This window comes from Anguilla rostrata, chromosome 11, assembly GCF_018555375.3.
Source record: "Anguilla rostrata isolate EN2019 chromosome 11, ASM1855537v3, whole genome shotgun sequence".
NCBI lineage: Eukaryota > Metazoa > Chordata > Actinopteri > Anguilliformes > Anguillidae > Anguilla > Anguilla rostrata.
Genome location: NC_057943.1, coordinates 20346925 through 20368093, shown reverse-complemented (window position 1 = coordinate 20368093; position 21169 = coordinate 20346925). Strand labels below are relative to the sequence as shown.

The window sequence follows — 21169 nt, the reverse complement described above, 5'->3', positions numbered from 1 at the left end:
TTTTCTCCAATAGGCCATCTGCTGAATGTAGTGTGAATCTGTTTATTTGTCCAGCTCCTATTTTCACCCGAGGACTCAGAAGTCAGTTCAGGTACGTCAGAACTGAAACGACTCTAGCACAGGGTGTCACGGTTGAGGGTTGGACGCAATTGCGGACCGAGGGGATCTAAAAGTTAACCCTGAGGGGTAACCACAAAATCGCTGAGCGATAGAAAGGGAAGGGGAAAAACCAAATAAAGAGCGAAGTAATCGCTCCCTCCACTCACTGAAACTTCTGTCAGCGGGCTCAGAAAACTAAAAGAAATGAAACACCACCGCAGCGTAGCTGCCCAGAAAGAAAACCCCCACTAGAAAAACAGAGTGGGGTCACTTACAAAAGAAAAAGGATATTTGCAGCCTGGTGGGTAGAAAACAAAAGGAAAACTAAAGAGACGAGGGCAAAATGTCCTCCACAGCGCAAAGAGATAAACAGCTCGAGAAGAAACTAAATGGTGATCAAATATGGCAGATGGGATCAACACGGTAACTTCTGCCGATTCTCACACCCCTACACACCAAGAGTCTGACAAACAATGAGTCTGCGCTGAACCCCAGAAATCAAGGGCTAGATATAGGCCTCCCACACCTGACCCTCATCACGGACAATTAGCTCAGAGCAAATGCCTGTGAGGTGCCATCACCTCACCATAGCACTCACACACCTGCCCCTCGTCAGGGTCAATTAACCCGCAGAAATCAGAGAGAGAGGTGCCACCACCTCACACAGGGGTGCACAATTAGGGCTGATCCATTTCAGGATTTTGTGCCAACTTCTGCTCTTAATTATTTACTTAACTCAATAATATTGTGAGCTGACATTTGTATAAGCACCAGCTATAGCCGTAGATTGCAAGTGGATACTAAAGATTTTACTGCGTACAGAAGTGAACCAGCAATAGTTTATAGAGTTATCAGATAACTTGAACCAGGAAATTGGTTTGAACAAAAACCAGCATGCAGAATGGCCCACCAGGACCACAGCACCAGAGCTGTGTACCCCTGCACGAGCATGCTTTTAGTTCATCTGCTGGAGCTTGCTGTGGAATGGGAAGGACTTAAATATCGACCGTCCCACAGGCTGTACGCGTTCACACCAGCTGAACATTTGCCTGTTGCTCAAAAAAATAATAATATTTTGCTTGAGAATACTCCTTACATAAGCCGTTTGCTTGTGGTGTGGCAGAGAATAACATTGACATTACCCTGCAGTCTGACCTGGCCAGTTTCAAATCGCAGCTGAAGGCTTAATTGCCCTGAAAGTGCTCTCTAAGTTGAAAGTTTGATGCTGGTTTCCAAATTCTCTGCTAGGGACAACATGAAATGAGGGGGAATGTGAGGTACGCTTGAATTCATTCGGGAATGAGGAGAGGAAACAAATTAAGGAACCTCTACTCAGGTCAGAGAACTCCCGTTTTTACTTTTTTCCCCTTCTGGTTAGCGCAGCACATGGCTGTCTTGTGCTATCTGCAAGCCTTTTGTGAGCACTGTAGCCGAAGTGTATGGCCCTTTGAGTGGTGTTATGTGCATGTGTTGTGTTACTGCACATGAACACGCATTGTGAGTGTGGACGTGCATGGAGCTAGAGAAAAAGCTAATGGCAGGATGGCTGGCTAATGAGCTCTGTACACTGTTGTATTAGTTGCAGCCCTTTCATAATTTTAATAAAACACTGTTGCTGCACCGTCAACTGGACTGGCTCCGTTCAAAATGGTGCAGCATAACCATCAGCAAATGCACCCCCCAACCCCCCCCCCCTTCGGATGGAGGTGGAGCGCTGGGAACAGACAGGACTGGGAACAGACAGCACGGACACAGGTGTCTCAGTCCGGTCGTGCAATGATTGTTCTCCACAGCTGACATTCATTCTGCCCTGGAGAGCCCAGAACAGGGAGCAGAGTATGTGCATTGGCTCTGCAGCTGAAGGTGCATGTGAGAGTGCTTGTTTTACAATGTAAGTGCTGAAAAAAGAGGTGAGCGAACCTGTCTGTCAAATGCTTCCAAGTAAAGGACCTTGGGATTGCGTCAGTGATCAAGCATGGGGACCGTCACAGGTAAATCCATTTTAATTGCCTTTGAAACCAGAACACGATTCTTAAAACAAATGTCTTATTGTGCCATAAGTTCATCTGAACATACCTCATATTTTTTCTACACCCCCACCCCCCCTCCCCAAAAAAAAGGCCCCATTTCCTGGCAAGTATCGAAAAAAGAGGAAAATATATTCACCCTAAACACATCATCTCATGCGCACATGCACGCAGACATGTACACACACAGTAAAGAGGCAAGGCAAATCAGTTCTGTGAATATAAAGGGTATGTTTGACAGCTTGCAGCCCCTTGTTAGACTAATAGAGTTTGGGAAATTAGGTAAACGGTGGGTTAGTGTTAAATAAAGAGGGACATTGTGTTTGGGCTCGCTGGTTTGCCGTGATGAGGTTTGGAAAGTGGGGGAATAGGGGAGGGGGTGTTGCTGAATTGTGGGGTGTGTGTGCATGAAGAGGTGGTGGGCTTGGGGTTAGGGCAATTAAAACCAGATGCTCATTTGATTTAAAATAGCAAACCATGGTGGAGGTGTTTTATCGGGTTTTTGTGTGAAAATAAAAAGAATCTGAAAATGAAAAAGCGTGGTTTACACATACAGTTTAATCTCATGTTCCATAACCCAGAGTGGTAATGATACTGACAAACTGCAAGGATGTAGTGGAGCATGTATAGAGAGGAAAGGCTTGCTGATGTCCTGAGATCAGTTACAATACCCCCAACTCCAACTCTAGCACTTGACGCTCATCACTTCCTTCTGTAGGGATGCTTACAGTGGCACCTGGTGTCTACACTGGGGCCCCCTTTCAGGAACTCCCCTCTGCCCCCAGCGTCGGTGTAGAGTACAGAGTGGCTCTCTGTCAGGGCTTTATAAGGGGGAAAATGGAATGAGGTAAATATAGTGCTGGAAACGACAGTGCGTTTCTTCTGAGGGACTATTGTGAACGCACAGAGTGCCTCCTGTATGGCCAGGAAAAGTCTGGAAAAGTCTACCCTTGCATTCCTCACCCAGTGATGTCACTGCTGCCACCTCAGTCATATTCACACAACATTAGAAGCACCCCATCCCCCTCTCTCATGCGAAAGGTGGCTGAGTGCAGCCTTTCAGTCCAGCTCAATGGTTCTCAAACTCGGTCCTCAGGACCCCTGCTTATGCTGGTTTTCATTCCAACCGCAATTGCAATCCCAGAATTTTAACAAGCTGTTCACTTTTCCTAATTAGAAGCTTTTCATGTTTTGAAGGATTATTTACCCTCTTAAGCCACATTATGTCAGAGCTAGCTACGCATGCCATGAAGAATCAAAGTCCCATATTCACTTTGTGTTTATTGTACTATATTGCAAATGATTGCATAAAAAGAGGTTCAATTTTTTTTACTGATCAAATTAACCACTGAGGTGAATTAATAGGCTCCTAACTGGTAAAAGTGTGGACACCTGCCACAAAAACTAACCATGTGGAAGACGATGACGAATTCAAAGGCAAAGCAAAGGATAACGAGCCAAACCTGCATTGTGTTAACAAGTTTAAGAAAAAACTTATGAAATAACTTAAATGCACAACAATCTTAATTGAGCAAGAGATTGTCTGTAACGAAAACCAGGAGAAGGGTCCCCAGGATTGAGTTGGAGAACCACTAGTCTAGCTGACTGGGTTGAGTTAGTAGATGGAGAAATTGCCCCAAGCATGTGCAGTTGAGCTGTAAACGAATCAGAGATTGTGTTCCTTGGGGTGGTTTAACACGTTTGGGGGAGTTTGGCCCAGACCGGACCCTCTGGCTGGTTGGGCCTTGAAAGCAAAGGATCCTTCAGTGAAAGCCAGGAGAGTCCACTTAAAACCTGTACCCCCAAGCAAGGGGCCCATTAAAAATGTCACGGTGGCCTAAATTTACTATGAGTGCAGTGGGTTTTATAATGTCTGTGCATTTTGTTCTGAAACCTAAGATGTATTACCAGAACCAGGACCCAGTGCAACAGAGTGGCCCAGGAGGGGAGTCAGGCAATGCTGCAGCACCAGTTTACTCAGTCTGTCAGTGTAAATTTTCTGACCACTTCACATTCCTTGTGTTGGCCATTTTGTTCTTTTGTGTCAGACTGTGTAGGACCTCTTGCATGTTTGTATGTTGGGGTTGGGGTTGGGGTTGGGGTTGGGGGTGGGGGGGGGGGGGGTTATTGTGTGCTTGTCTGTGTGTATGCATCTACAGCAGAAATGTTCAGTCTTGTCCAAATATGGACTGTCTTTCATGATTGTTTCATTAGTTGAATCCAGTGTTTGAATGCTTTGCAGGAACATGGAAGGCTTGCATGGCCCCTTCTTCAATAAGACTGGATACCCCTGGTCCTCAACATGTATATGCAAGTTAATTTTTTGGAGGTAGACTGTGACTTTGTATCTGGGAATTTATGTTTCTAGACTTAAGACTGCATTGTCAGCACACACAATTTTGTATGTTAGTCATCTTTGTGCATTTTTGTGTGTTCGTGTGTATGGGTATGTGTGTGCTCATGAGTGGGGATGGTGTGCAATGCATGTGTTTGTGAATGGGGGTTCTCATGCCCTGTGTGCTGTATTCATGCGTGTGAGTGTACGTACGTATGTCTCTAAGTGATGTAATGAGCAAGTTGTGGCAAAACTGGGGTAGCTCAAACTTTGATTCAATACTTTGGTCAGTCCAAGTAGACCTGTGGGTATAAACTGCTCTCCAGGTATTCATTATCACACCTCTTAGCCTGCCACCTCCAATGGAAATAAGGGGGGAGTTCAATGATGAAATCACTACCTGTGCCAAAGGGTGAAAAATGCTGATTAAAATTGTTTATCCTACTCCACACCCTAAACAAGGCCAGTCCTTCAGGTTGTCCCATGGGTGGGGACGGTGACCCGCTGGCAGGGAAGCGTCAGTGTTTGCAGACTGTGGGGGGGGAGTGGGCGGGGCTTGTCACAATGATGTGAGATGGATGGGCCTTGTTTGTACAGCGAAGCGGGTAGGCCATTCCTGAGAGAGAGTGACCACTCCTGCTGCCCCGCCACCATGGTCCCCATTCCAGAATGCCTGTGAGATTCCGGATCTTTCCAGCATTTCGTCTCAGCCTGTTGTGAGAGCAGTACTGCACAGCCTTTTAGGGCTGCTAGTGAGAGAAAAGGTCTGTGTATATGTCTGTGTGCAGGTATTTACTGCCTTTGACACCATGACATCTAGTGCAGCAAATCTTTCCCTTCCTTCTTCTTTGCTATGACAATAGTTCAGTTATTTCAAGGCTGAAATAACTTTGAGTACCTCTTGTTTCTTCTGAGTTGTATGGATGTACTTTTATTCACTGGAAGTAAAATTATAATTAAACATAAATGTGCCCATACTTGGTGATTTGTTGTGTAGTGTGAAGAAAAAATATAATTCATTGATAAAAAGAGAGAATTTTAACAGGACTCACTTTTAGTTTTAGCATTGGAGAAAGCAATTGAGTGAAAATGAGAATTCAGTCTGCTGGAAAGGAGATATAAAATGTGGGTACATTTTCATATTAAATTTACCTCTCTCTGTCATGCACTCAATTCTGACAGCTTTTCACCATGTTGAAATACATCAGTTTTTTATTTTTAATTTAACAAGAAATTTCCATGATAGTTTTAATCAAGTAAGTCCATACATCAAGGGCAATTTATCACTGTCCATTTAAAGTTGTAAAATGGTGGTTAATTTTTATAGAGGGTGACAAATGTTAATGGGATAGGCTTATTGTATAAATGCTGAGGTCAAACCACCTATGATTAGGGGCTCACATTTGTATATAGTAAGGAAAGGCACTTTTTTCAACTTCCTGCAGTGAGCCTCCTGAAATACAAGCATGTGTCACACTTTGCCGCAACACTGCTGCCAATGGCCCATGTCAACTGAAAGCAGCATGACCCTGCCCTCCATGCGTCTGACCATTACACATGGTTGCCTGCACATGTGTACGAGGCTATCACTTTGCAAGGAAAAGCGCAGTGGCCTTCAGTAGCCCGCTGGATACGCATGTGCCTTCTGAACGTTTTTCCTTTTTATTGAAAGCAGGCCGGTTCCTGGGTCACTACTGTGTGAACGTATCGAGTGTCCCTGCGCTAAATGGTTGATGTCACATCTCTGGAATTCTTTCCTCTGGCTATTGCTTAATGGCCGCCCCTACTGAAAAAAGCGACCAGTAAAGCTTAAAAAAAAGGATGAATTCAGAAAGTGCCCACAAAGTGTCAGTGATTGTACACTGTGACCTCCTGCCTCTGTGGTTTAATTAAACAGTTCACTCATCACATGCTTGTGATTCACTTCAGCTGTTTGAGTTGGTGGTTGGGAACACAGAAATGAGAACAAACCGGAGTGTGCTCAGTCTCAGCGAACTAATTAGTCCCGAGGAAGATCTGTGTGTTCGTTAACTGGGGACATGAAACAATTATCACAAATAATTGTCAGAATGGTGATGATGGTGATCTGCCAAGGTTGTACAATGTATCACTGAATTAATCAAAATTCATCAGACGTACAGAAATGTCTTAGTCGAGAGAACATATTACTTTATATATTCTCCTGATATCAAAGCTATACAGTATAGAGTTAACAATGATGTATGAGTCTGTTTAGCATACTAATGTTATGTCGTTCTTTACATAAGAATAATTCTGCTAAACTGATTTACATAATCCATATCCTCATTTAATTAGTTTTCTAATGTGGTACAACCCAGACAAAGAAGGCATTGAAATGACTTTTTTTTAAAAGACGTTTTAGAAACACAATTTGTCTGCAAAGCATTAGCAATTGTATGAGGTGTAAGATAAGAGGCAAATATGTCACTGAAATTGCAACTTTCATTGCAATTTTACCTATAATATATGGAACTATTTTGTGGGGTAGATAAGCCTGCTTATATGAAACTGTTCACAGATGTTTTGGAAGCTGTGCACCTATGCACCAAACATGGGGCACCATATTTAACTAATCTTCAAGAAAATTACAGAATTAAAAAAGCTAGAGATGGAACAAACTGCAGGTATATTGTGAACCAGATCTGGAATTCCGAATGCAGTGGCCTGTTTCTCTTCACATTTTCTGTGAAATTGTAGTCATGTGTCCTTTAACCACAACAAAGTTTAGACAAGTTTTAGTTTCCATAAAATATGTGACAGTGTTAGATACTGTGGTGTGTAGTGCAGGGTATGTAACTATGTCTGAAATAATCTATCTGATATTGCATATATGTGATCTTGCCTGCTCTAGCACTTAAGCCTTTAAATTGATTCAGATGTAATACAGAAGAATTAATCTTTCTGGATCACATTCACATTTTAAACTGGGGCTTACTTTTAAAAACCTGAGGCGGGGATCTCAGCTGTAGAATTTGTAGAATTTGCACTGTACTTAAATCATATAAATCTACACACACACTATTTATAATGTTGAAAAAGGTTTTTGGGATCATTTTGAGGAAATTGCATTTGTGTGTGAGTGGGATTGAGAGAGATACAGACAGACCAACAGAAACAGTGAGACAGACAGAAAGAGACAGGAGGAAAGACAAAAAGAGACAGGAGGAAAGACAAAAAGATTCCCTTACACTCATTGTGGGTCAGTCACAGTTTAAATCTAGGTCTGACTTCAGGTTAGAAGTTCAGCAGTGAACTACATACATTGATGGGTGTGAAAACACAATAGACATAAATGGACAGCAGTCTGGGCCCCAGCACTGACTTTGGGACACTGGGATTAAACAATGGCACTCGTTGGTGCATCTCTTTCCTTATCTCTCAGGTCAGATCAATAGCCCCTCAGCTGATAAGATGCGTGCACAGGTGGTGCTTATAGTTTGCGCCTATCAGGGCCAGTGTGTGTGTTTTCACACCTCTGGGGTCACTTAGGCCTGTACGTCCAGGTAGGCTTGTGTAAAAGTGTTGGTTTATGTTCTTTCAGGTGAAGAACCATGTCACAGATAATCTCTGCGCTCCCCCTTGACAGCACCTTTTCTGTCCCCAGGGTCAAATGAGGTTCTGCGAGCTGATAACCCCAAAACTGCCACATCCTCATACTTGCAGACATTGCCAAGACTGTGCATGACTGACATAGCTTTCCTACACGTTGTACCGTTCCTGGATTTTTGCATGTTTGAGAATACTCTGAGAGGAAAACATGCATTGAACACTTGCACACAAATTGACCATAGATGTCATTTTAGCCTGTTCCTGACAACTGTGTTGCTATAATGACATTGTACTGTCTCATAATGAAATAATAATATATTCACAGTTGTATTTTTATTTTGTTTTTGTTTGTCTGGGGGAGAGGGGCATTTCATAGGTTAGGAAGACATCAGTTAACCATGCCTCTCCGTTCCATCCCCAGACCTGTTCACGGTTCTCCTTGTAGCCAATGGTAGCTCCTTTTCTTTGATATCCAGCTGTTATGAAGAGGGAGAAAAATTGGGGGGCTTTGGGGGCAGGGGGGGGGCAAAAGGAAGAGAAGAAGCATGCCTCTCTTTTGGGGGTTGGGTGATGGGGGGGGGGGGGCTGGCCGGCCTGTGCCATTTCCTCTTTCACTCAAATCAGATTGGAGAGGGGAGATCGTGTCCCCCCCCCCACACACACAACCCCCCCGGTGTCCCGCTTGGATAGCATTTCAAGGCAGTAGTTTGGGAGGGATATGCAAATCCTGCCCTGGCTGCCTGCCCCTTTGAAGAGGCACTAGCAGGCTGCAGCGTGCAGGGAGAGCACAGTTGGCTGAGAGAGCCAGTCAGCAGGTCTCCAGGTCCACAGGCCGTCTCCACGTATGTAGCACTGTGTCTGCTAGAGCCTCTCTCTTCTCTTTTCCTCTCTGTCTGTCTCTCCTTCTCCTTGTCTTCCACATCTGTGCATTTATTTTCTGAACCTCTCTTCTCCTGCAGTCGTCTGTTTGGTTCCCAAACCGTCTGTTGCTCCTTTCCATCCCTCCTCAGACCACAGGAAAGAATAAGGACGATGCCAGCACAGATGTTCGGGCTACATGCTCATTTTGAGTCCAGCTGAAGACGTCGGCATTTCAGAGGCCCAGGGGAACTTAAACAAAATAACTAAAGAAAATCAGAACTTTTCTCAACCGAAGGAAGGTTTTCGGGAGATCTCATTTTCACGTCCCTCCTTCATCCTCCAGCTTGGTTTTGTTTTTTTGTTTTTTTTTTTGGGTGCTTTTTGAGTGGGAAGGCTGAAGATGAAGTCAATTCTCTCTAAGGTCACTCTTCATCCTTTTCTCTTTGGAGTGTTCTTGTCTTTGGTGGATGCCAAAGGGACCTACTATGGCAATCCCTACCGATACAACCTCTACAAATCTGGAGTCAATCCCCATTACTCACCTGGGAAACCCATGGGCCGCCACAAGTGAGTACCTCTGACTATATCAGAATTAATACACTGTAAGCATACTTGATTTCACTCTTATCAGTTCAAATGCTGTATGAACAGATTTACGTTTAACATTTGAAATTTTTAAATACCACTAGAGTCACTTGCAAACCAAGGAATGGCTGGGACATCAAGTAGACTATCCTTGCAAAGGTGTTTGATTAATCTTTTGGTCAGGCCAACCAAATAATTTCTCTGGGTTTATGCTTTTCAGATAACCATCTGAGGTACAGTATATTCTAATAACACTGCAGAGCCACAGTTTACTTTGATAGCCATCAGTGGTATTTGACATGAAAGAAAAGAGGAAAACAATAATGATGAAGAACATATGCAGGAATTTTGGCAGAGTGACCTGGTATGGGAGAGTTTGCCCAGGTTTATTATAGACAGAATGTTTTTGGTTTATTTAACAAAAAAGCTAATGAAAAGCTTGTTGTGACTCACGTTAAATTATATGCAATACATATTCACTGAAATTCCGATTGCAAACAAATCAATCATCAATCACTCAAATTTTATTTGTATAGCGTATTTTGCAGCAGTTGTCACAATATGCTTTACAGACAAACACAAAGTGGAAATGTCTTGACATTGCACGCCATATTGCCTACAGTTTCACAGTATGATATTTTGCTGGCCAGGCATTTCCTTTAACTCTTTACAATGACGAAGATCATGGGGAATTGGAACTATAGCGTACACTCTATGGAGAATGAGCATGATGAATTGTCACTTATATGAATGGATATAGTTTTTAAGAAGATGACAGCATGTGAGATGTAGGGCAGTGCGTTTGTTGTGGTTGGAGCCCTGACCTCTGGACCTGAAGACCATGGGGGTCAGATCTGGGACGGGACACTGCTGTGTTATCAATGAGCTAAAGATAAAAGATGAAAGTGAATTCTTTATCATTTTTACCCCGGTTAATACCTTGGTAGAGGGGGGAAAGGTGAAGGAGGCTGCACATTGTCAGCTTGCAGTGTGAAGCTCAGGTTTCTGGGTTTGGATTAAAGCGATGTGGAGCACAGATCCCTCTCTGTGGACCTGTGCCATGTGCTCTCTGGGATCGGTGGTGACTCGGCTCTGCAGGAAGTTCTGATTCCTGTCTCTAAGAGTTCCTGCTTTCGCACGGGGAAACACAAAGCCGTCAGGCAGACTCAGGACCCAAACACCTCCAGCTGAAGCAGCTGAGGAGGCTCCTGCCCTAAATTCTTTCACCTTTTTTTGTTGTTTTTGCTTGGCTTCCTCTTTGGAGCCCAATCCCTCTGGACAGCTCTCGGGCTGCCTGCTGCTTTCCAGAAGCAGAGCCATGTCGAAGGTCGGTCCGGACTCTCCCTCCTGGACGTGGGCATGCCACTTCCATGCAGTTTATGAGTTTTAACTGTAGAGGAGTCCACATGTTTGGGTAGCGGTGAACCACACTAGCCCTGCTGTCTCAAAGCAGATGCAGATTCCTTTGCACTCACTGTAAATTTACATGAATGCTGTCAGTCATATCCAGAGTTTCCCCCAGATGTAAATATTTAAAACAGTGCATTTTAATTCCAGGCTTCTTCCTTGTCCTTAAAGACTGTTTTCATGGTCTGCACAGTGCATCAGTATAATATCTGTGTAATTGAGTGTCTTTGGTGCGTAATATGCCCAATGACAACAGCTACTGAGCTTCAACTCTGGCAGTATTGTGGCTTTATTAGAAAGGTCACTGCTCTGGGGACTTGGTTCTATGGCAGACATATTAGCGCAGTTGCTGTTGGGCTGAGCCAGACAATGGAAATAGAAGTCTGTCACATTGTGATGTCAAGTTTAAAAGCATGATCACACTGACCTTAAAAATAACACATGTTTAGTCCTTGCTAGTATACAATGAACAAATGAAAAGGGTCTTTCTCTAATACTACAGTGTAAACAGTGGCACTGGGCTTATGTGAGCTTGTTGGAAGCCAATTATGAAATTGTGTAGTGTAAGACCTACATGTGACTTTCAGCATCAGCCTGAAGGAACTTTTACAATGAAACAACCTCCTTCACCACACACACATGTACATATTACTAACTACACACATACACGCGGACACACACAAACACAATGCATAAACACCCATATGCAATTACATATTTAAAATAATACTACTACTACTAATAATAATAATACTACTCCTACGACTATTACTACTACTAATAATAATAATTTGAAATAAAGCCCCATACTTTGTCATTTCCCCCACGTCTCCTCTACCAAGCGATGCTGCTGAATTTTTTTTTGTTTTTCCTCTGCCTTGCAATGGAGCATGTGATTTGACAGCCGTTCCCCCCTTTTATTTAAAGCACTTCCTGGTGAGAGGCCATTGTGAGCCCTTTCTCATTGGGAGTGACATCTCAGACAATGACCACAAAGGCAGGGCCGTACTGTATGGGGGGGAGCCCGATGTGTCCCGCAGTAAAAGTTGGATTTCTCACTAAAACACTGCTCATTAGTCCCTTGTGTTCCCAGCTATTGATGGTCATAACCCCCATTCTTATGCCACCAGGAGAAAGCCACTGTGAGTCTCAGGAGGAAGTCTCTCTGCACAGCTGCAGGGACTGGTAGTGAATCTGAGGGCACCGCCCACTCAGAGTCCATGCCAGGTGTGCTTCTCCTGCTTCCAGAGCGAGCCACGCTAGTGTCTTAAGCGAGTTTTAAGTCTTAAGTTTGAGTAATGCAATTGATAAACGATGTTTTCTTATGAGAGGGACCTGCAGTCTAAATAAATTACTCATAAAATGTTTGCCTTCTCAAACATACCTGAGAGCATTGTTTCACTAGTGAATTTATCCCCCATTCAGTTTTGTCATACTGGAGCAGTTGCATACGGGTAACCTAACTAGTGAATAGAGGATTATTTGATCAGCTCTGAAATGCTGTACTGCTGAAGGGGAATTCTAGAACAAAGGGCCAAGTTCAGTCATTCCTCTTTTGTTGGGGTGGGGGGTGTCCCTTTTTGCCCACAGTTTGCCTCAGAGCTGCATGGGGCAGCCTGGTCCTTCTGTCTGTTCTGGGTGGGTTTTGCACATGCTGCTTCTGGTGTAGGCCTGGTCATGGGGTCAGGAGTCAGCGGTGTGAGTTTGTGTTGGTTGTTCTGAGGAGGCCAGGGGGTTAGGGACTGGTGGGGGTGGGGAGGGGTTTCGGTCCTGAATCCACTGGGGTCACAGGGCTCACCGTGAAAGACAAGTTTAAGTTACTCCAAAACCAATTTCCCCCAAAGGAAAAAGGACCGCGTTCCAAAAACAGAGAGCAGTGCAGAGGTCCCCGCGGTGCATTAACGCTAATAACTCCTTCAGTGCTTCACACCATAACTGTGGCGTGTCAGGACTTTATAACAGTACGAGGCAGGAGGGGCTTTCAGGATTCCTAAACAGCCATGCCCAAATCACATTCCTAATCTCTGGTATGCAAGTGTTTTGGGGAAAAAAGAGCATGCCCTTCCTTTTCCTTTTCCTGAAAGGCAACAATTTAGGGGTGGCATTAGAATACGTAGATTGTCCCACTGCATACAGGTATTACTGTACCGAATTCCCCACAACAGAGACAGAGACTTTCTACCTGTGTAGTAGTCTGTGACATCTGTCTGCTTGAATTGCACAGTTGTTTTCTAGGGGGCCTCCCTGTCAAGGCAGAGAATTTTGAATATGCGAATTAGTTTTTAGGCAAACTACTGAGACCTTTTGTTTAACAATAATACCAATAGCATCTGAAAGGGTTAACACAATGGCCCCACATTCCTAGATCTGGGGCTGCGCGCAATTTATGCTGTGTATCCGGGCCAGGGTTTGACCTCTAACCCAAATACAGTACTGCAGGTCCCAGTCTTACCCCATGGCAAGCGCTGAGATATTCCACCCGCTGCCAAAGCTCTGGCAACAGAGTGGCCAGGTTTGCATATGAGGCTCCTCTCTTTCGCTCGGGATTCGTCAGCACGTGCGCGGTCCCCAGCCTCTCTCAGATTGCACCAGGGGCCGCAGGTGTGCTATTCTTCATTCTGATGTTCTCTTGATGTTGGAAACCTCCAAACATTTAACAAAAGTTTTCATCAAAAGGATGAAAAAAGGAAACCTCACGTGTCTAAACATTAAACCACAGTGTGAGGCTTTTCTCTCCCTTCCCGACCAATAAATCCCACTTAGGTCAAATTATGGGCCGTTTCTCATGACTGCAGGTGAAAGCAGCACATTATTGGATCGCCTGACAGTCGACGTTTACAGTTTCACTACACAAGAGAAGCAGAGCCGGAGAGGAGAAGGGGGGAGGGGCAAATTGCAATAATATTTGACAAAGAGTGCCGTATGGGAATCTAAAGAGAATTCTCTTTTCCCCTAGGGAAGGTCGAAGGGGATTTAGGCACTGTAACGGCATCCTAGATATATTTACACAAGGGACCAGCGCTGCCAAAAAACGATTCGCCTGAAAAAATGCAAATATTTTTTCAAAGCGACGAGGAGTGTGAGCGCACTGCTCCGCTCAGGCCCTTTGATGAAGAGACAGAGGCGTAAGAGGGAAGCGCAGGACTCGACTGCGGCTCGAGCTGGGAGATTGTCGCTGGCTGGTCTGGGGCCTCCACCACATATGAAGAGCCTGCTCCTCATTTGGTGGCCCCCTGGACCCCCTCTCTGATGCGTGGCTCCCGGGCTCCGTAGCGCTGTCTGTGTGGTCCTCCCATAGCTCATGTGTGGAACAGCTCGGAGGTGCTCGCGTCTAAAAGCTGATCCATCAGGGGCTGCTGGGATCTTCTGTGTGGAGGCAAACACTTGCACGTGCGGCAAAGCACTCACTAATGCTCCGTATGCATCTCCCTTACAAAGCCACATCTTCTCTGTCTGGTCTCCTCATTGGAGAAACACCTGACTAGATCAAATATCATAGGCGAAAATACACTGGCAGGAAAGTGAATGGGGAGGGATGTTTTTTTTTGGGGGGGGAGGGGGGTTAAATATTTTGCTAACATCTGGATTCTTTTGCTTTAAGGCTCAAGTTAAAATATGAACGCTATTCACTTTCCCCAGATGTCCACCTGACAAACAAATCTTGGTTCCCAATTTCTTTTACCTCTCCAGTGGACCCCATTGTGACGTGAGAAACATTCCTCCTTTCTAAATATATTCTTCTGCGGGCTGTCCATCATCTTTGTCCCCTGTTCCAGTAACAGGCCTTGGGGGAGCTGCGCACTCGTGAATTAAATGGATGACAGGCTGTAAGAGATTTTTTTCCCCTCTATCAATAAAGTCCTATATTTATTGGGAGGAAAATACTATGATAAAAACTTCTTAAGTTTTATTGAATGATTTCCAAACCAGCTGTACTTTGAGGTTGCGTTAGGGTCATGATATTTCAACACAGTGCATTATTTGTACAGCTTAGTGTGTATAATGGTGACCATCTGAACTCCCTGGTTATGGGGGATTCTTCTAAAGTTTTCAATAGCGGAAAAATAGAAGAATATGAACTTTAATTGTATTATTTTCCAACTGCCGGGAGCATTGTTGGTGCACAACATTAGTTTCGTTCTCTGAAGATTGTTTGCTCAGGAATTTGTTCATGAACACGAGTGGGCATTCGGGGGTGTTGGGCAGATTTGGGGGTTCATGCTCGAGTGTTTGAGCACTCAGAATATTTTTTTCATGCCAGGCTCTTGAGTGGATCAATTACTGGTTCAGCTCTCAGGAGTTCTGACTCATTGAAAATCCCCAACCTCAACATCACGAGACCAGGTTACACAGCGACAGTTACTGCCTGGATGATTTACAGCAGCTAAATACCTCATAAGATTTGAATGAAAGGAGCCCTATCATGAGCCTGTTTAATCCAAGCCTCTCCTATCTGTTTGATTAAAAAAGCACACATTCTGCTGTATTCATTTGCACAGTGTGAGAGGGCTTCACTCAGAATAGACTGAGGAGCCAGTAGCTTCAGATTATTACTCCTGGTTTCCGCATGTCACCAGCCTTTTTTTACAAAACCTACACTTAAAGAGTTAAGCAAAGCGCCAACAATTGCAATACTTTGGGAACAAAAGGCACATTGTTCATAATGTCTAAATACACTCATAAACGCACATAATACGTATACATAATACATAATACTGTTCGTAACATTTGTGAACTCCGACACACCTTTTGACACACCTTTTCGTTGCAAGCTTTACTTGTGTTGATCACAACCCCCCCCCCCTACTCAGCACCTCAACTAGTTAGGATGTGCATATATTTTATATTTAAATACCCTCAAATAAAATCTAAATATATCATCAGAATGTGGTGGCCATTAAAATATAAGTTGCAGAGGTGGTCAATCGCACTGAATCATGTTTTGCAGTTCTTGATGCTAAGCAATGTTTTGTGGGAGCTTAGAAGAAGAAAAAAACAGTACAGGCATGCAGTACGCATACTGTATGCTGTTTTTCACTTAGTCACCCTACGTCCCCTTAGACCAATAACGCGAACACCAGCAGTATCTCAATCTGACAGCTTCATTTCTGTTTGAGCATTCTAAAATGAATCACTGAACATATGCGTACAATTTTTTATTATTTTTTTATTTTATTTTTTTGGAGCCATGCCATAGGCCAAGATTTGCATTTTGCCCTGTAATATTGTTAAAGACCTCTAACAGGTCTAACAGGAGGCAGGCGGTTCCATTGTTCCAGTACCGTTTGGAGAGGCTGGATGTTCTTGAAAGGAGTGGCCATGAGACAGAGATATCCCTGATCAGCGTGTTTGACATTTCCCACAGGAGATTAATTTTTTTCCGAAATAGGCCGACAGCTGTTCGATCCTCGCACTGGACACACTGCTAAAACATTTTGTAGTTGCAAGGATCGCTGGCAGGACATCTAACTGACATCCTGTTGTTCTCTTTCTCCTGCCCTGTCCTCAGAAACTATTGCGCTTACGTTGTCCAGAAGAACATCTCATGCACGATGCAGGACGGGGTGGCCACCTACGTCAAGGCAGAATACAGCAAATGCGCGTGGGGGCAGAAGTGTCCAGCTGTCATGTGAGTTCTTCAAGTTCCACAAGCAAATGCTATAATGTTTTTTCAGTCTTTTTAAAATCACTGTCGCTAAGCATACATGTAGGTTTGGGGGGGGGAGACATGGAGACATGTCAGCCCCAATATTTTCATTTGGATTGATTGCTAGACTAGATGGCACTAGGTGGTCCAACGGCCCCCAAAGTGAAATGTTGAATTTGGACTTTTGTTAAAGAACAGAAATTTCTGAGACTGACCATATTTGTTTTAATTCAACAGCTCAGCTGATGACTTCTACTCATGTGTTGCATATTTGATCTCTAATTCTAATCTATGCTGAAAGAGATGACTACTATGGATTGGCTAAATGCTGACATCATGTGTCTATGTTTGGTACTGCAATACCCAAGTTGGAGCCAATCCTATTGCGGTCTGCGCTCAAGCCAATTGTTGAAGAAACTGCAATTTACACTCAGTAGAATATTTATTATCATAATATAAAACATATATAAAGATGGTGACAGATCCTAATATATATTTTAAATATAATTTGGTCCACCTTTTATTTCAGCCAAAAAGGGTTATGAGGTACTGTTTTTTTAACACAATAACTAAAATAAATGAAATTAAATAAATTAATCTATATTTCAAATATACATTTCGATTTAGATGTTAAACACCATTAAATAGCTCTTCTAAACAGAGAAAATTAAGCCAGGAACACCTGTGACTATGACACGCTCATGCTTTCCATTGACTGACTGTTTTATCCAGGTACCGGACATTCTACAAGCCCAAGTACAAAGTGGGGTACAAGACTGTGACTGAGCTGGAGTGGCGCTGCTGCCCAGGGTATTCGGGTGAAGGCTGCTTCGATGGACCCACTGCCCTCCCCGACATGCCCCCGTTCAAAGGTGGCCTGCCCCATCCCGGTTTTAAGGGATACCCCCGCGGGCACCCCAGGGGCCCTGAGCAGAAGCCCATCCCCGGTGGTCGCCTGGACCCCACAAAATCCAACTATGGTGAGCCGCACAGTCCTGTTCAATTTTTAACACTTAACACAGAATGTAATACGCAACTATAATCCTGTTATCAGATAAGCACTGACATTGATGCTGACTATGGTCTTTTGTTAAAATAAGATTGAATTAAAGTAAAAGATGATATGATACTGCAGTCTCACCTGTAAACCTATTTGTTATATGTCTCAGCCTGAGGGTCTCTCTCTCCCTCTCTCCCCCTTAAGGCCAGAAGTTTGGTGGGGTGACAGGCGAGCGCCTGGACCGGATCGAGGAGGACGTGCGGCGGCTGTCCAAGGGGCTGGACACACTGAACGGCGCGGTGACGGGCCTGGAGGAGCGCTTGCGGCAGGGCATGCGCGAGGACACCAACAAAATGCTCACCACCCTGCTGGGCACCGCGCCTCGCACCTCCGACTCCACGGTGGGCTTCGGCGTCATCCCCGACGGGACCCCGGACGGCCTGGAGGGCGGCGAGGGCTTCCCCGGGTTCGGCGACCTGGCCGGCCGGGTGACGGAGGTCAAGGACGAGATCCGGGCCAAGAGCGACATGCTGGACGAGATCCACGGCATGGTGCTGGGCCACGACGGCCAGCTGAAGCAGCTGCTGGAGGCGGCCGCCGGCAGGCCCGTCTCCGGGGACACGCAGAAGCTCCTGGAGGAGCTGCTGGACGCCAAGCTGGCCGGAGTGCGGGCCGAGATCCTGGACGGGTTCGAGAGGCGCCTGACGGGCATGCAGAGCCACTGCGACGAGCGGATCGGCCAGGTGCAGCAGCAGTGCCACCAGGACCAGCTGAACGGCCAGGAGCAGATGGAGACCTCCCTGGACGGCCGGGAGACCGGCCTGAGGAAGGAGCTGGGGGACCTGCAGGCTCAGATCCAGGGCCTGACCCTGACGGAGAGCTGCTGCACACAGGTGAGCAGCCTGGCCCAAAGGATGCTGCTGCTGGAGGACTCGGTCAAAGGCCTGACAGAGTCCCAGAGGCAGCTCCAGCTCGCCCACAGCGACCAGACCATCCACGTGGAGACCATGATCGAGGGCCGCCTGGAGTACATTGAGGGCCGGATCAACACCACGGAGAGGGTGCATACCGAGGACGGGGGGCGGGGGCCAGCCGATGGCCTGGACGGCTGGAAGACCTTGCTGGATGACAAGCTCAAGACGCTGGAGGACCGTCTGTTCTTGGCGGTGGAGGAGCTGAGCAACGTGACAGCTCCCGCCCTGCTGGAGGGGCAGGCGGTGCCAGCGCTGGAGACGGAGATCGAGGCGGTGCGGCAGCGGGTGGAGGAGGGCCTGGATGGGGTTCAGAAGCAGCTGACCGACCTGGAGCTCCTCTGCACCTCCGCCTGCTCCCCGACCATGGACGGGCAAGTGGACACGGGGGAGAAGAAGGAGGAGGAGGAGGACCATTGCGGCACCATGGAGGGGAAGCTCACCGGGCGCTTGGACGGCCACTCGGACCGGCTGGACAGGCTGAACGGCACGCTGGGCGAGGTGCTGGCCAGGCTGGCCCAGGAGGAAGAGGAGGGCTCCATTCAGGGGGAGATCACACTGCTCAAGGTCAACATCAACTCCGTCAACCGCACGCTCAAGGGCCTCCGGGAGTCGGTGGGCACCTTCACCCGCGAGGTGGGGCACGTCAACGCCTCCTGGCAGCAGCGCGAGGACAGGCTGGCCAGCCAGGTGCAGGGCATCACGCAGCTGGTGGGGCGGCAGGTGTCTCAGCTGGGCTCCAGCGAGCGCCGGCTCATCCAGCTCAAGGGCGAGCTGCAGAGCCTGAGGCGCAGGCTGGCCGGCGAGCTCCAGGGCTGCCGCAGCACGGCGCTGGGCGTCCAGAGGGAGGTGATGGCCGTGGACAGCCGGGTCAAGCAGGTGGAGGGCCGGTGCAGCAGCCTCGGCGACCTGGCCGATCACCTGGAGAGGATCCGGGGGGAGCTGGAGCAGCACTCCGACGGCTACCTCCTCCAGGTCAACAGCACACTGGCCAGCCACTCGCAGCAGCTGTCCGAGCTCAAAGACGGACTCAAAGACTGCGCCGCCAAAACGGGACAGGCGGGGCCGAAGGGCGCCCAGTAACACGCTTGCGCGCCTGTGGAGCCGTGGCTAGTGGATATATGGATCGGTGAGACATCGATCGTATGTTACTCCAATGGGGCATTTCACTCTATTCCTTCCATTTTCGTTTTTCCTGTTTTGTATTGATTTTAACTGACATTTTAACTTATATGAAGAAAAAGTGACTGCATTGTTATGTTACTAGATGTATTTTATAAAGATAACAAGGCAAACAACACTAATAAGCTGCTACGGGTTTCTACTGGCAAGTCAATTCTACTTTATTCGTTATGGTTTCTTGTCCTTACTTTTTTTTTTAAATACTGTATGTCAACATCAAGGGTGCTAAACGTTTTGTACATGTTTGATTTGCCATCAAAATGTTTGTAAAAAAGAAATGGGCTTGGTTTTTTGTATTTCCTATAGTGTGAGCTTTCCTCTAAGCTAATATTTTACATGAAGGTGAAACTGTTTAAGAGAATGAGAAAATTAAAAATAATATACTTCAGAGTTTATCATGTTATGGTGAAGCAATCCAGCATGTCAGCATGATACTGTGCTCTTGCTCAGTTGAAGTTCCATGGGTGACCACCGAGTGTCAGACGTATGAGCTTGAAGTTCAGTGAGTGGCCACTAGGTGACAGGCAAATCCAAAAGTTAAATGAATGGGCAACCATTGGCAGAGTTAGTTTAGCTTATTCAAACATATTTTTTGGAAATACATATTTTTCTCCAAATTAAACAAACATTGGCAGAATGTTCTTTTGTTTAACTGAAAGTTTCTTAGAATAATCAGCAACATGTTGATGTATGACTAACAACTGAATTAAATACAGTAGCTACACATTGGCGTTACGTGCTGTGCAGATTGCATCTACTGATGCCTTGTATTTCTGCCAGAGGCTACTACTTATTTCCTATTCAATACTCAAATAATGGTTTTGTTTTGCATGCAATTGTGTGCAGTCACTGCACCTCCCACAAATATAACTATGGTAAAACAGAATGGTCTTTCAAATCAATTGTACAATAATCATCTGGAAAAGGATTTTCAGACTTGCCAAACAAAGATCACAGCACGCCACAATGAACATATTTCTGTACATTATTCATGCATGCACATTTGCCGACCACAATCAAACCCCAGCTTGGAAATGCAATAGCTCACTTGTCATATATCACTATATATGATAATGACTCATGAAGAAGCATCAAAGTGCCAGATTGCATTTTGGGGAAGCAAACGAACCTGCTGGTCCTGTGCCTGCGTCACTGACATACGATCATTTTTATTGCACAGTTTTCTTCTCTCTGGTGCCGAAACATGCATCTGTACAGCTTAGATTTTATTTCTGAGAGCATAAGCATTGCACTAACTGTATTTGATGAAAGCAATGTGGAAGGCCTCGCACTACAAAAAGGCCAGAGGTCATTACTGAACAAGTGGGACAGAAGGCAGCCCTGAGCTGTGGAGGCCCTGCATCCCGCCAAGAGCGCTGCTCTGCTGCGCTACGGTCGCGTAATTACCCTGACAGCATAAGCGGAGCAGCGCGGAGCCGTTAGCCGCCAGCGTGACCCCATGGTTACTGCAGCATGTTCCAACGC

General features: G+C 45.7%; 1 protein-coding gene across 8 annotated transcripts; it reads left to right on the top strand.

Moving 5' to 3' along the window:
- The first annotated feature begins 851 nt into the window (after positions 1-851).
- Positions 852-20072, top strand: LOC135234235 (EMILIN-3). Of its 8 annotated transcripts, XM_064298632.1 has the most exons (6): positions 855-1435; positions 1685-2090; positions 8991-9459; positions 16394-16513; positions 17264-17511; positions 17736-20072. In XM_064298632.1, the coding sequence occupies exons 3-6, from the start codon at positions 9293-9295 to the stop codon at positions 19583-19585; spliced, it is 2385 nt and encodes a 794-aa protein (XP_064154702.1). In that variant the 5' UTR covers positions 855-1435; positions 1685-2090; positions 8991-9292; the 3' UTR covers positions 19586-20072. The 8 variants fall into 8 exon arrangements, with proteins under 8 accessions (XP_064154706.1, XP_064154702.1, XP_064154705.1 ...); XM_064298635.1 differs by lacking the exon at positions 1685-2090 and having other exon boundaries at positions 9042-9459; XM_064298634.1 differs by lacking the exon at positions 855-1435 and having other exon boundaries at positions 1445-2090; positions 9042-9459.
- Positions 20073-21169: the final 1097 nt, after the last annotated feature.